Here is a 16949-nt window from a genome sequence, read left to right on the forward strand (position 1 = left end):
ATATTATCAATTTAATTTATTTTTAAGTAAAAAAATAATTTTATTATAAAAATTATTAAAAATAATCATTATTAAATCTAAAAAGTATACTATTATATATTTTTTTATTAAAATATAATACTAAAAAATAATATCAAATCATAACACTAAACAAAATAATCATAAGTATATATATATATATATATATATATGAATTTTATATAATTTTTAATGAGTATATTTTAGTTTTTTTTGTCAAAACGTCAGAAACCGCTACCAAAACGCAAGTTAGAAGCTGCGATTAGAAAACACAAATTTGGTTGTGGTTGTGGGTGATTGCGGTTCAACCAGTCAGTTTTTCAATCGCCTGCAATTGCCGGAAATCGCAACCACTCTGTTTGCGGGTAGCGGCGGTGCAACCAGTCGTCCCCTATAGTCGTTGCGTGTAAGTAAATAATCGAGTTAGTATAGAATATTGATTTGCTATAATACATTTGATCCAACGCCAATTTATTAAACATTCATATTAGATAAATATGTTGGAGAAAATTTTAATTTGAGTGTCTTCATCATGACCTTAATTTTCCAAAAGTCGAAAAGATAAAAAGAGTTTGGAGGGCTGATCCATCCATCATTTAAAAAATTGTTTAAATTACGGTAAAGATATATTTATAATATTAAATCTGAATTTGCATATATTTAAATTTTGTAACAGTAAATACGCATATGCTTCGGCTACATATATGCAATCACACAAATTTCCTTATTATTCTGCACCCAAAAACACACATACAACGTATACATATATTATATATACACACTTACAGGAGGTCCATATATAAAACAAGTGTTAAAGAAGACAAATATCGAAGCTATACTTAAGCTTCAAACTAAAACGACGACGAAGTTATTTACCACATCTGGTTTGACCGGTTTATTCGGTATATAGATGTCGGTCAAGAACCGGTTATCGATCAAGAACCGGTTTGAAAATCACTGCAAGAGGCGCTAACCAAAGACAGAGAAGAGCTAAAGCCCAAAACCGACCTCGCCAAATCGAAAACCATCAAGTTGTTCTCCATCTGGTACGACCCAATCACCACCGTTTGACGCGGCGAGGCGCCCCCGTCTACGAACGCCAGGCATGACACGTCATCACTCACCTTCTTCATCGAGTTCGCGCCATACACGCTCCAGATTCTCCCGTTGTTCAGTTTCAGATCGATACGAGGTGCGTTAAAACCGTTTTGAACCGGACTGTTTGAGCTTAACCGGAGGCATAAACCGAAGGGGCTAACCGGGTCGGCTCTTGGTATTTGAGAAGTAGCGTTGGAGAATTCGTTGAGAAGGAAACTGTAAAGGTCGGTTCTCATCGTAGTGTATTGAGTTGTCGTGCTGAGCAAGGTACCTCCCCCGCCTGTAGAATCGAACGCGAAAGCGCTCGGACCGAACCCACCGTCTTGTCCGTTGACGCAAATGCCCCTGAGACTGATGTAGTTCCCGTTTGGAATTTTGTTGTTCCGAATCAACGGAGTTTCCGACAAGATTCTGGTAGAATCTAGATTTTTCCCGGATTTCAACATGTACGGTCCGTTTCCAAAGAAGACGACTCCTCTGTTGTCGGCATTATCGCTAGAAGGCAAACACAAGGCAAATTTCTTGGATAACCCAAGATTTGAAGAGGCCAGTTGGTACGCAGCGGAGAGGGGAGACCGGGAAAGGCCGGCGACCCCGAAAATCCCCGGCGGAAGACCCCCCAAGAACACCGTGGGAACGCACAGAGCGATGACTCGGGGAACAAGAAAGGTGGGTTTTCTAGGGTTTGTGGAGGAGACGGCAATGTTTTCTCTGGTGAGTTGGTTCGTCCCACAAGTGGCGGAAAACGGGTCGAAGGAGGAGGCCATGCAAGCGCATTGGCGGCCGGTGAAAGTGTTGTTAGGGATAGAACAAGGAGCTGGACGAAAAGTGCGGGAGAGAAGACAGGCGGAGGAGGCGCATGGCACGGTGGCGCGTGCTGTGGACTCGCCTTCACAGCGACGAACCAAGAGAGGGGCATTGATATCGACGAAGTACTTCTCGTCTGAGTTTAGGGTTAGGGTGAAGAGCGGGAGAATGGTGAATGGGGAGATAGGGGCAAAGAGGGCTCTTGAAGGTTGAGAACAAGCTTCTTGAATGGTTGATGTCAAAACGAAGAAGAAGAAGAATAGAGGAAAGATAGTCTTATCCATTTCTCTTAGTCTCTTTTTTTTGTTTTCGAGAAGAAGCTTTTTGTAATTTGGGTTTAGTGTTTTGATGATGATCTAAACGGCTATATGCGAGTGTTTATATAGACGGAATGATCATAGTGTGTATATACTTGCGTGCATAATCAAGCAAATGGTAAGCTGTTTTGAGAAAAGATCTTTGCCAACTAGGGTGGCGACATTCAAATTCGTTTTGTATAACATCTATAAGCATAGGCACATCGTTGGATATATATATAGGATTTTATTGTTGTTTAAATTCCAATACCGAGGGATTAAAAACAATGATTTTGTGAATTCGGTGGATATTGCTACGTGAGAGTTGATCATATTCTCTAGCAACTTGCTTCAATACATTCGTATAATTTACGAATCCTGCAAGCGAATGTCACCCTGTTTCAAATTATATAATTGGTCCGTCCGTACATAATGGATTTTTTTTATAGGGGCTTCAAATTTCAACTTTCCGGTGGGCTGATGTGGCTGATTTACAATCACGCTTTTGACCAAAATTAAAAGCTCAAACAAATCTTTTTTCAATTAATCTAATGTTAAAGATGCGATTCGCATCTACATATAAATAATCATATGGGTTAGAATAAGTGAAACACTTCAACCGATTTTCACTCTAACCTTTTTTTTTTTTTTTAAACTATCTACGTGTACCATGGACATCCATTAAACTCATTTCAATTCATATCCAAATTTTGATTTTAGCAAAACAAAAAAAATGACCATACGCAATCTAAATTTTAAAATTTCTCAATTTTGTTTGTTCCTATATTTATGTGTTAATATATCAGACAAAATTATTTCAATTTTTTTGAGGGGTTCCATGCAAATTTTATTGATTTTTGTTATGATTTTTTTAGATATGATATTAAATAGTTAAATTATAATTGATTTTTTTGGATAAAATGAGAATTTACATATTAAATATCTAAAACAACTTTTTTTTTTGTGTGCGCGCGCTATTTTCACTAACAAATCTGGATACCCTTTAATCAGAACGAAGTTTTACATCATGTATATTAATTAAAAATCTCAAATTAACCAATAATTGTGTCCGAACAAAAAGACAAAGTCAATCCTAGATCCGTGTTTCACGTTGCTTCGTAGATTATTAAAATTCAGTAATCGTACCATATTTCTCTTACCGACGGTCTCTTCCCTACTTTGGGTTATTATTTATATTATATAATATTGTTATTCTTTTTCCAACTTTTTATTAAAAAAAATATTAAATGTAACGAAAGTTATCAAGCCCCAGTGATCATCACGACGAAAACCGTTCTCCCTCTATCAACTTGTCATATGATAAATTAAAGTATTCGGTGATAAGTTGCAGCTAATTACAATAATTGAAAAATGTATATAATCATTCTTCCGTACATCATCCACAACCACAATGGCTAAAACCAGAAACTTCCAATACCGTGGTCGGTCGGTAATGCCAGCGAACACAATATGGGCAGGTTGGTTATATTAGTTTCGCGTTTTTAGTTTGTAAACAAAATTTAATTGAAAAACTTTTGTAAGATAGGATTATATATGGCAATTTCGTAAATGAATAGATTCGATGGAAATTTCGTATAGAGATTGGATATTAATATAACAATTAATTTCGTAAAAACAAAAGGTAATTGCCAAATTATCATCTATTTGGATTGATGGTGATAACCGGATTTTAAAAAACAAAAGCCGGACATAAGAACACTTTATTTTCATTTATCCGAAACCCGTATGAATTGGTTAAATACTATAATTTTCGGGGTAGGGTTTTGGTAAGCCCATAATCAAAATATGCCACGGAGAGTTGTTGCATGGATCTCAGAAAAAACAAGGGTCTGCAGCTCAATTGACCAAAATGCCCTAATACGTAAGTTGCGGTTTGGATTCGGGCTTGGTCTTAACTCTCTTATTCGTCCCGAAGCTTCGATCTGCATGTTGTCCCGACGACGGTCCACAAAATTGCCCTTGGCACGGAACAGTAATTATTCCCTCTTTTAGGGTTCTTTACCAACGGAGCCACTGCATGCATGGCGTCGATGACGTCATCACGTGTCACGATAGTGTATGGACCGCCTCCGAAGAAAATGGCGCCTTCGTTGTTGGGGGTTTTGTCGAATACACATTAATCTACCTAGCTATATCGATGGCAAAAATCAAGTTGACTTACAGCATTCAAATTAAGCAATACATATGTAGTATATATATATGTTTGTTGCGCGTGTAAGTAAATATATAATTGGGTTGCTTTGGGAATATTAATTTTCTTTCATAAAAAAATATTATTTTTCTATAATATACTTGATCATATGCCAATTAGTTCAACATTAGCCTTAGATAAATATGTTGGGATAATTTTAATTTGAGTGTCACCATCATCATCATGACCTTAATTTTCCAAAATTAAAAATATAAAAGAAAAAAAGGATAGGAGGCTCCATCCATCTTTTAAAATTGCGAAAATTAAGATAAAAATATATTTATAATATAAAATATGAATATATATATATATATATATATATATATATTTAAAATTTGCAATTGTAAGAACATATATGCTTCGACTATATATGCAATCACACAAATTTTATTATTCTTCTGCACCCACATACATACATACATACATACATACATACATACATACATACATACATACATACATACATACATACATACATACATACATACATACATACATACATACATACATACATACATACATACATACATACATACATACATACATACATACATACATACATACATACATACATACATACATACACTTATAGGAGTCCATGTAACAAGTATTAAAGAACATAAATATTGAAGCCATACTTCAGATTCATACCGAAACGGCTTAAAAGTTATTACATCTGGTTTGACCGGCTTATTCGATACATAGATATGTCGGTCAAGAACCGGTTACATTGATGAAGAACCGGTTTGAAAAACATTGCAAGAGGTGTTAAACAAAGACAGAGACGAGCTAAACTTCAAAGTCGACCCCTCCAGATCGAAAACCAACAAGTTGTTCTCCATCTGGTACGACCCAATCACCACCGCTTGACTCGGCGAAGCGCCCCCGTCTACGAAAGCCAGGCATGACACGTCATCACTCACCTTCTTCAACGAGTTCGCGCCATACACGCTCCAGATTTTCCCGTTGTCCAGCTTTAGATCGATCCGAGGAACGTTAACCGGACTGCTTGATCTTAGCCGGAGGCATAAACCGAAGGGGCTAACCAGGCCGGCTCTTGGTATTTGAGAAGTCGCTCTGGAGAACTCTCCGAGAAGGAATCTGTAAATGTCGGTTCTCATCGTAGTGTACTGAGTTGTCGTGCTGAGCAAGGTACCTCCTCTGCCGGCAGAATCGAATGCGAAAGTGCTCGGACCGAACCAGCCATCTCTCCCGTTGACGGAAATGTCTCTGAGGCTGATGTAGTTACCGTTTGGGATTTTTTCGTTCAGAATCAACGGAGTCTCCGACGTGGTTATCCTAGAACCCAGAATTGTCCCAGATTTCAACAGATACGGATCGTTTCTAAAGACGAGGCCACCTCTGTTGCCAGGGTTATCGGTAGAAGGCAAACACAGACCGAATATCCTGGACAACCCAGAAGTCGAAGAGGCCAGTTGGTACCCCATGGAGAGAGGCGACCGGGAAAGGCCAGCGACACCGGAAATCCCCGGCGGAAGATCCGGCAAGAACACCGTGGGAACACATAGGACGATTACTTGGGGAACAAGATAGGTGGGTTTTCTAGGGTTTGTGGAGGAGATAGCAATGGTTTCTGTAGTGAGTATGTTCCTCCCACAAGCATCGGTAAACGGGTCGAAGGAGGAGGCGACGCAAGCGCACTGGCCGCGGACATAAGTGTTGTTGGGGACAGGACAAGGGGCTGGACGGAAACTGCGGGAGAGGGGACAGGCGGAGGAGTCGCATGGCACGATGGCGCGTGGGGTGGACTCGCTTTCACAGCGGCGAACCAAGAGAGGGGAATTGATATCGACGAAGTACTTCTCGTCCGAGTTTAGGGTTAGGGTGAAGAGTGGGGGATTAGTGGATGGGGAGATACGAGCAAAGAGGCCGCTTGATTGTTGAGAACGAGCTTCTTGAATGGTCAATGCCACGAAGAACAAGAACAGAGGAAAGAGAATCTTCTCCATTAATTTCCTTAGAGACGCTTCTTGTAATTAGGGTTTGGCGTTTTGATGGGTTTGATTTGAAGATCTAGACGGGTGTTTATATAGACGGAATGATCATAGTGTGTGTGTATATGTATGACGTCAACATTCAATTTCATTTTGCATGGCATCTGTACACATTATTAGATATATGTTTTTTTTTTGGGTAAAATATTATTAGGTATATGTTTGCCTTTAGAGGTGTTTTCATTTCGATTCCCAGTGATTAAAAACAATGAATGTGGTACCTGAATATACTATTAAAAATATTAAATAAGTAAAAATAATAATGAAAACTAAATGGCAAAAAAAATGTTTATCTACCTATAAATAAACATACTTATGTTTGTTGTGCTTAAAATAAATTATATAACAAATGAGAATTAGTTATCTGTCAAAGTGGATCTCAAATTAGAAATAGTCTGTGATCATTTACAAAATCGAAATTAATTAAATTGCTCTTTTAATAAAAAAAGTTAAAAATTGATTTATTATAATAAAAAAATGCTTTATTCTCTTTAATAAATTTTTTTTTGCCCGAGTACCATAACATCCATTGAGATTATTTCAATGCATATCTAACTTTTAGTTAAAAAAAAAAACAAAATAATGAGGGTTAACCAAATTTAGTAAATGCCCCCCATAAGAAAATTATGTTTATCATATGAAAAATAAAATTTGTCCCCGCTAAAAGTTTTACTAGGTCCGCATATACATGATGTATATATATAGATATACAATAATGAGGTTTTTTGCTCTTTTGAGGATGAGACATGAGCTAGGTCTATCGATGGGGGGATTTACAAAAATGACTTTAAATGTCATTTTTACTTCACGTGATAACCCTCACTTTGGAAAAAAAAAAGACAACATCATGTGATAACCTTGTAATAATATACTTCTAAAAATACCCTTCATTTTTTATTTATTATTAAATTTTAAAAAATAAATTTCAACTCTCTCTCCTCTTCCTCCTCTCTCTCTCCTCGTCCGCTTTCTCTTCTCTCTCGTTCAATAGTCTTCACACTCTCTTCATCTCTACTCTTTTTTTAGCTAATTTGTTGCGAAAAAACAACATTAAGCTTGGGCATTTAATCGATTCAACATAAATCTGAATAAAAGGTAAGTATTGTTTCTAAATTTTGTTATTAAGTTTGGACATTTGTGATTTATTATTTTATCATTTTTATATTTAATCCATATAAATATGTTTGAAACAAAAATGACATATACAAAAATGACATATATATGAATATGTTATTCAAACTGGTTGAAATCATTATATTTGTGAAATTCGTTAAAATGGGAGAATTCAGAAAACTGGTAACATATACATGTCGAAATGGTGAGACTGGTCATACTCCTAACTGGTCATACTTGTCAAAATTGGTCAAACTGGTCATATTCGTGAAATTGGTCAAAATGGTCATACTCATCAAACCTGTGACATTTTTCAAGTGTATCATTTTATCACATTTTGTGTTATTTTATACAGGTATAATGGATGCAACTAATGAGAGGATGATGATTATTTATTATAAATCTGATGGCAAGTGGGTAGTAAAATCGATCGGAGCATATGAATGGGAAGGAAAGAAGAATACATGTTCGATAGGTTCAGCCAACATATCATTGTCATAAGATCATGCGGGTGGAATGTATTTCGATTTGTATTTGGTATGACTGGTTTGACCAGAATATGACCGTCTCGACGATTTTGGTAAACGAGTTTGATTATGTAGGTGTAATGTACTTTTAAATTCGTATTTCCGTATTTGTATTTGATATCTCTACTTTGACCATATTATCATATGATTATGTGGGTTTAATGTACTCTTTCAAACCGATGAATCTCGCAATTTCGAATAGGTCTGACCGTCTGACCATGGTATGACCATATGACCGTCTGATCGTCTGACCATTCGGGTACGAAAAAAAAGACCTAAATTAAATTCAAACGATTAGAAAAGTTGTATAAGGGTTATAAGAATACTTTTTCATCGTTTTGGAGTTCTAATTTCGTGTGGAGAAAACAAATCTACCAACATAAGTCAATTGTGTCCAATGTGTTACACAAACACTACTAATAGTTTAGGTCTTCTTTGGAAAGAGTTACTTTGATATCAAAAAAAGATGCTCAATCCATATTGCTACGACCGATTTCAACTAGAGAAATCGATCATACGAGATGATTATTACGATGTTAACACTTTCAAACCGATGAATCTCGCAATTTCGAATAGGTCTGACCGTCTAACCATAGTATGACCATATGACCGTCTGACCGTCTGACCATTCGGGTACGAAAAAAAGACCTAAATTAAATTTAAAGGATTAAAAAAGTTGTATAAAGGTTATAAGAATACTTTTTCATCGTGTTGGAATTCTAATTTCGTGTGGAGAAAAAAAATCTACCAACATAAGTCAATTGTGTCCAATGTGTTGCACAAACACTACTACTAGTTTAGGTCTTCTTTGGAAAGAGTTACTTTGACATCAAAAAAAGATGTTCAGTTCATATTGCTACTACCGATTTCAACTAGAGAAATCGATCATACGAGATGATTATTACGATGTTAACACTTTCAAATCGATGAATCTCGCAATTTCAAATAGGTCTGACCGTCTGACCATAGTATGACCATATGACCGTCTGACCGTCTGACCATTCGGGTACGAAAAAAAGACCTAAATTAAATTCAAACGATTAGAAAAGTTGTATAAGGGATATAAGAATATTTTTTCATCGTTTTGGAGTTCTAATTTTGTGTGGAGAAAAAAAATCTACCAACATAAGTCAATTGTGTCCAATGTGTTATACAAACACTACTAGTAGTTTAAGTCTTCTTTGGAAAGAGTTACTTTGACATAAAAAAAAAAGATGTTCAGTCCATATTGCTACGACCGATTTCAACTAGAGAAATCGATCATACGAGATGATTATTACGATGTTAACACTTTCAAACCGATGAATCTCGCAATTTCGAATAGGTCTGACCATCTGACCATGGTATGCTAACACCTTCATTGCTATATATTTGAAGAACACTTCGAAATCCCTGAAAAAATGGCTCGTGTGACTACATTATGACAGGTATGACCAATTACAAATTGGTCATACTAATCACAAACTGGTCAGACCAATTCAATTTGTCAGACCAATTCAATTAGTCAGACCAATCCAACTGGTGACACTATAAAAGAAATCACCAAATTAATATGTATCTTTGAGGTATCGCCAATCTGTTTATACACCTTTGCATATGTATAAAAAGATCCGGTTTGATGCATTTCTTGCACATCCTAGGACAAGTCGGATCGATACCTTCAACATCAATATACCATCCATTTGCGCCTAAACTTTCGATGCATTCGAAAGGAAGAAACTGCAATATACAAACCAATTCATTATACAATTTCCGAATCTGATCGCTAATCTTAACGAAGGTGTATCTTCTCCAGGGAAACCCTTCACAGAAGTCCAGACTTTCGACCATGTCCACCAAATCACTGTTTAAAACAATACAATTATTGCTAATCTCTTTCTTCGATTTGAAAGTGTTAACATCGTAATAATCATCTCGTATGATCGATTTCTCTAGTTGAAATCGGTAGTAGCAATATGAACTGAACATCTTTTTTTGATGTCAAAGTAACTCTTTCCATTTTTCCTCTCCTTCCAACCTTAATGCACGGTGTTGAATATCCTTGAAAGCGTACACAAAAGGGACCTGCAACAATTAGATTAACTCTCATGATCAGTTTTATTATATTACAATTACGAAACAGACTATGATTACAATAAATCTGGTCATACCAGTGAAGTATGACCACTTCACGGGTCTGACATTTAACCGGTCTGACCATTTCGCTCGTCTGACCACATCACGGGTCTGACCACTTCACTGGTCTACCCACTTCACGAGTCTGACCATTTCACGGGTCTAACCAGACTTCACTGGTCTGCCCACTTTACGGGTCTGACCATTTCACGGGTCTGACCACTTCACTGGTCTGTCCACTTCACGGGTCTGACCATTTCAAGGGTCTGACCACTTCACTGGTTTCTCCACTGCACGGGTCTGACCATTTCACTGGTCTGACCATTTCATTGGTCTACCCATTTCATGGGTCTGACTAATTCGAGTAATATAACCGTCTGACCAAAAAATTCGACTTTCATTAACTATCTTTCTGAAAATCTCTATTTTTCACCTAAAACCCTAATTTTTCTAACCCAAACGACTCGAACATTACTCTATTGGAGTTTAAACCCGAAACAAACACATAAACACAAAGACAAAGAGAGGACGAACGACGCAATCAATTTTTTCGGTGAGTGTACCATACCTGTAGATCTTCTGAAGTAGAAACCGAAGCAGTAACCGAAGGAGAAGCCAAAGATGAAGCCATTTGTGCCGACAGAAGACGATTTTGTAAGAAGAACCCGAGAGATTTGCGCGATTGAAGAAAGAAACCGGATGAGAGGAGAAGACGTTCGTCCGTTGTTTGTTTGAAAATTTGGAAACACAGAGAGTTGTTGTCGTTTCCTGCTTTCCATTGAGTTGCCACGTATTCAATATTTTAAGGGCAAATTAGTCTTTTTATCATTTTAGATTTTTTTTTAAAACCCTAAACCTAGAGGGTCATGTCGTGAAGTCCAAATCGACAAGTTGGGTTATTTTTGCAATTTTGCCCTATCGATGCCTGAAGTTTCAACTTTTCTGTGGGCCCGCTTGGCAATTTGGGTCACACGTCGAACCAAAATAAAAGCTCGAGCTAACCCTTTTTTAGTAATAAATTTAATATTATTAAAGTGTGTTTTGTTCTTTCTAGTAACCTACTTTTTTTTTCGAGATATATTATTCTATCTAAAAATGAATACTCAATTTTTGTATAAAAAATTCGATTTTGATCGATAAAAAATAATTTCTATTTTACTGCATATGTATATTCATAAATATCTCATCCATTAAAACTATATTTTAGTAAAATAATTGTTAAATATTTAATTAATTTGTTAATCTTAAATATTATTAATAATACCGCATAATTTAAATTAATAAATACTAAATAAAAAATGGTTATCTATATATAAATAAACTATTGTAAATTTTAAAATGAATAAAAATTATTCACAAATCAAACCAAAATTCTAACGGATCTTTTGATATCTCTCATAATTTAGACAATTGAGATTAATTAAATCGTCTCCTTAATAACAAAAATTAAACTTTGATCCATTATAATAAAAATAATTTTATTATCTCTAACCATAATTTTAACTATATACCATAGACATTGATTGAGATTATTTTAATTTATAAATTTCAGTTTTAGCAAAAAATAAAAATATCAAACAAATAAGCTATATTTAATTACAGTAGTGAAAAATTAATGTTATTCTTCAGTACAACAATCACAACGGCTTAAACCAAAAGTTAACGTACAATATTGTGGTCTTTCAACCGAGATATAAAGAGTTTGATATCAATTCTTTGTATAAAAAAAATGATAATTTCGTAAATAAAATAGATTGATTGAGAATTTTATAAATAAGCTTGAAAATTTGTAAATAAATAAATTTGATGATAATTTTATAAATAAATTTGATATTAATTTAATTAATAAATAAATCTAATAATAATTCGTTAGATATCGATGCAAAATTAAAGATATAATTACAAAATCTATATATTTGGGGAGCTACTGAATCGAATTTAGAAAATAAAAATCTAAACCCTAATCCATAAATACTTTATTTGTAATATTACCCTGATCTCGTCCAAATCTAAACCATAATCCATCAATGCATATATATATATATATTCATAAATATGTACAGATAAAAGCTTATACGAATACAAATTAATCTAACTAGCTGTATCGATGGGAAAAATCAAGTTGTGCATCGGAGTTACAACAATCAAATTAAGATTGCATATATAGTATGTATGTATGTATATATATAGTTGTTGCGTGTAAGTAAATAATTGGTTTGCTTAGGAATATTAATTTTCTATAATATATTTCACCCAACGCCAATTAATTAAACAGTACCATTAGATAATATGTTGGGATAATTTTAATTTGAGTGTCGTCACCATCGAGAACTTAGTTTTCCAAAATTAAGAACATAAAAGATAGAAAAGATAGGAGGCTCCATCCATCATTTAAAATTGCAAAATTAAGATACATATATATATATATATATATATATATTTATAATATAAAACATGGATTTATAATTATTAGAAATGTGCAAAAGTATTGAATTCTAAAGAGAATTTAGAAATGAAAAAGAAATTTGGGAACAATTTTTATCTTATTCATTACAAAATGTTCATACAAAGTATTTACGCAAACTCAAATCTAAACCGATATTCTCTAATACTCTCCTATAAGATGAAAGTGGTACAAACACAAATGAACCATTAGAACCAAGCTAATCGAATCAAATAACTATGCACCATTGGAAAAGAAGCATGAATATCACAATCAAACCGAAAAATATATCAATGATAGATCGATCCTCGGATAAGTCTCCACGGCTCGAAAAATGACCTCTACAATATGAAGTGAGCCTCCACGGCTCGAGAGAGCGTCTCCATGGCAAGAAGAATGCTTCATTGGCATAATATGAATGTTCTTTTGGAAAAATTTTATGTTTGAGCTTCTTCTTTGTCTCTCTTCTTTATCAAATTCTCATATTTGTTCTTCATGGATTCATCAGTTTCTTTGTTGGTGTTGCTGTGATTTTATTACTGAAGGTCTTTGTACCTGTGGTTGGTTATGTCTCTTCCACAGATTTTGGTTGATTCTCTGATCTTGATGGTGGAGATTTTCTTCGAGACATGGAAGCTCATTTCATGACTTGGAGGCATTTTCAAGCTGTGTTACTCATCACAAAGATCGAAAAATCACGATCGGAATGGACATCGATTGGAAAGACAATGAAGACATGATCGGAAATACATCGATCAAAAAGCGAAACTCGGCTCGAAAGATGAAACCGAGGAATGGCGATATGGAAAGAGAATCAATTAGAGAAACTTTGAAGTTCAACCGACAAATCAAATCAAACCAGAGAGAAAATGACAATCAACGTAACTCTTGAGAATGTGGGCGACATCAACAAATGATCAACAATCGTCGGAGGCAAATGATCTAGATCTGGAAGACTGAGATGCAAGAAGATGAAGCTGCGAAGAAATCTGAAGTAGACAATGGATATGATGAAGAGAAAAACACACCAAGCAGATCGAGAGAGGACATGAAACTTCGAACACAAATGCTAAACCGATACTCCAGATCTGAAACTGAGGATAGCGGATCTGAGAACCAAACTGGATAAACCTATTGAATCGATTCTGCAACGGAGTGAGCCGATGCTTATCGACAAACTTGCGGAAGAAATTGCATCCGCCATGGAATCAGTGTAGCAGCGAAGCATGGAGAAATCAGAGAAGAAATTTAAAGGGAAATCAATGAAGACTAGAAAAGAAAATGGAGATCAAATCTGACGAATCGAAGGGAATATTTAGATCTGTTTTGTGAAGAAAAAGAGATTCAAATTTGGGAAGAAGAAGGAAATCAAAGAGACGAAATCTCCACACCATCGAGGAACTCACACTCCGATACCATATTGAATTCTAGAGAGAATTCAGAAATAGAAAAAAAGATTTGGGAATAATTTGTGTGTTATTCATTACAAAATGTTCAAAGTATTTACGTAAACTCAAATCTAAATCAAATCAATCTAAACCGAAAATTAAACCAAATGTTAAACCCATATACTCTAATAAAGAGTAAGAACATATATATGCTTCGACTATATATGCAATCACACAAATTTCATTATTCTTCTGCTCCCAAGAACATACATATATACATACGGGTTTTTTTACTCAAATGACCCACTTGGATCGCACATATTTCACACGTACACCACAAAAAACATAACACATTAATTTTTTTTGAAAAGACGAAATTACCCTTAATGAATACACGATATTTATCCGTTCGAAAACAACTTCGTTATTACGACTTCGTAATTAATTCTAAATATAGTTACAATTGATTCTAAAAAAAGTGGCAAAAAAATCATCTGTCTTATTTTAGTTGTATATCAGTTATATATTAGTCGTAATAAGGTCGCAAAAAATAAAAAGAAAAGGGTATTTCGGACTTTTTCAACCGAAAAGTGGGTTAAAATTGAAAAAAAAAATTTTGTTTTTTTTTCGGTGGTATACGCTGAAATAGCTGCGACCCAAATGGGTCATTTGAGTAAAAAACCCCATACATACATACATACATACATATATATATAACAAGTGTTAAAGAACATAAATATTGAAGCTATACTTCAGATTCAAACTAAAATGGCTTATAAGTTATATCTTATAAGTTATTACATCTTATTTCATCGGTTTATTCGGTATATAGATATGTCGGTCTAGAACCGGTTACCGATCAAGAACCGGTTTGAAAATCGCTGCAAGAGGCGTTAAACAAAGACAGAGAAGAGCTAAAGCCCAAAACCGACCTCGCCAAATCGAAAACCAACAAGTTGTTCTCCATCTGGTACGACCCAATCACCACCGTTGGACTCGGCGAAGCGCCCCCATCTACAAAAGCAAGGCATGCCACGTCATCACTCACCTTCTTCAGCGAGTTCGCGCCATACACGCTCCAGATTCTCCCGTTGTTCAGTTTCAGATCGATACGAGGAACGTTAAAACTGTTTTGGACCGGACTGTTTGAACTTAACCGGAAGCATAAACGGAAGGGGCTAACCGGGTCGGCTCTTGGTATTTGAGAAGTAGCGTTGGAGAACTCTTCGAGAATGAATCTGTAAATGTCGGTTCTTAATGTAGTGTACTGAGTTGTCGTGCTCAGCAAGGTACCTCCTCCGCCGTTTGAATCGAATGCGAAAGTGCTCGGACCGAACCGGCCATCTTTTCCGTTGACGGAAATGCCCCTAAGGCTGATGTAGTTCCCGTTTGGTATCCTGGAGTTCAGAATCAGCGGAGTTTCGGACAAGATTCTAGAAGAATCCAGACTTGCCCCAGATTTCAACATGTACGGACCTTTTCCAAAGAAGACGACTCCTCTGTTGTTGGCATTATCGCTAGAAGGCAAACATAAGGCGAATTTCCTAGACAACCCGAGATTCAAAGAGGACAGTTGGGAAGCCGTGGACAGAGGTGACCGGGAAAGGCCCGCAACGCCGGAAATTCCCGGCGGAAGACCCCCCAAGAACACCGTGGGAACGCATAAGACGATGACTTGGGGAACAAGAAACGTTGGATTTCTAGGGTTTGTGGAGGAGACGGCAATGGTTTCTGTAGTGAGAAGGTTCGTCCCACAAGTGGCGGAAAAAGGGTCAAAGGAGGAGGCGACGCAAGCGCATTGGCCGCGGACGAAAGTGTTGTTGGGGAGAGGACAAGGGGCTGGACGAAAAAGGCGGGAGATGAAGCAGGCCGGGGAGGCGCATGGGACGGTGGCGCGTGGGGTGGAGTTTCCTTCACAGCGGCGAACCAAGAGAGGGGCTGTGATGTCGACGAAGTAGCTCTCGTTCGAGTTTAGGGTTAGGGTGAAGAGTGGGAGACTGGAGGGTGGGGAGACACGAGCAAAGAGGGTCTGAGAAGAGGCTTCTTGCGTGGTTATTAATGCCATAAAGAAGAAGAGCAGAGGAAAGAGAATCTTCTCCATTTTTCTTAGAGAAGCTTGTCTTGTATAATTAGGGTTTAGTACTGTTTTGATGATCTAAACGGGTGTTTATATAGACGGAACGATCATTATAATGTGTATATATATATGTATACTTGCCTGCATTATCAATAAAATGGTACAGCGTCAACATTTAATTTCATTTTAAATAGCATTTATAAACATCACGAGGCACATTGTTAGATATATGTCGCCTTTAGAGTTTTTTTTTTTCATTTCGATTCCAAGGGATTGATAACAAATACTGCGGGAATTCAGCGAATATATATATTTTTTTCTCAGGGGGGTTGAATTTTATGCATTTGATCATCTTTCTATAGCTTTGGTTCAAAATTTCGTATAATTCATAAATTATGCAAGTTAATATCTCCTCATTTAAAAACATATCATTGATCCATATATATAGGAATGTATGTATGTATATATAGATATACAATAATGAGTTTTTTTTTTCTCTTTTGAGAATGAGACATGAGCTAAGTAGGTAGCCCCACAATTTTTGAAGATCATTAAGTTTCAAATTTTCTGTGGCCTCATTTGGCAAATTTGTGTCATACTTTGGACCAAAATAAAAGCTCGAGCTAACTCTTTTGTACTAATAAATTTAATCATTAAAGATGTGGCTCATTCTTTCCAATAACCTACCTGTTATTCGAGATATTTTAATCAATTTCAAAATGACTTTTCAAAAATATTTTATATAAAAAATTTCAATTTTGATTGATAAAAAATCAATAAAAGAATAGAAAACAATAAATAAATGATATATTTCTAGTCTGATACATATGAATATTCATT

General features: G+C 35.8%; 3 protein-coding genes across 3 annotated transcripts; all 3 read right to left on the reverse strand.

The window, feature by feature from the left end:
• Positions 1-953: 953 nt before the first annotated feature.
• On the reverse strand, positions 954-2207 carry LOC104820119 (basic 7S globulin 2-like). The gene has a single exon (XM_010550492.1). It carries the CDS (start codon positions 2205-2207, stop codon positions 954-956), a length of 1254 nt encoding a protein of 417 aa, XP_010548794.1.
• A 2949-nt stretch (positions 2208-5156) lies between these two features.
• On the reverse strand, positions 5157-6401 carry LOC104820120 (basic 7S globulin 2-like). The gene has a single exon (XM_010550494.1). It carries the CDS (start codon positions 6399-6401, stop codon positions 5157-5159), a length of 1245 nt encoding a protein of 414 aa, XP_010548796.1.
• An 8359-nt stretch (positions 6402-14760) lies between these two features.
• LOC104819005 (basic 7S globulin 2-like) lies at positions 14761-16199 on the reverse strand. The gene has a single exon (XM_010548858.2). It carries the CDS (start codon positions 16131-16133, stop codon positions 14892-14894), a length of 1242 nt encoding a protein of 413 aa, XP_010547160.1. The 5' UTR covers positions 16134-16199; the 3' UTR covers positions 14761-14891.
• Between the last annotated feature and the right edge of the window lie 750 nt (positions 16200-16949).

This window comes from Tarenaya hassleriana, unplaced genomic scaffold (genome assembly GCF_000463585.1).
Source record: "Tarenaya hassleriana unplaced genomic scaffold, ASM46358v1 Cleome3, whole genome shotgun sequence".
NCBI classification, from domain to species: domain Eukaryota; kingdom Viridiplantae; phylum Streptophyta; class Magnoliopsida; order Brassicales; family Cleomaceae; genus Tarenaya; species Tarenaya hassleriana.

Coding starts and splice junctions, on each gene's coding strand:
- LOC104820120 (XM_010550494.1), bottom strand. CDS start 6,401: ATGGAGAAGATTCTCTTTCCTCTGTTCTTGTTCTTCGTGGCATTGACC.
- LOC104819005 (XM_010548858.2), bottom strand. CDS start 16,133: ATGGAGAAGATTCTCTTTCCTCTGCTCTTCTTCTTTATGGCATTAATA.
- LOC104820119 (XM_010550492.1), bottom strand. CDS start 2,207: ATGGATAAGACTATCTTTCCTCTATTCTTCTTCTTCTTCGTTTTGACA.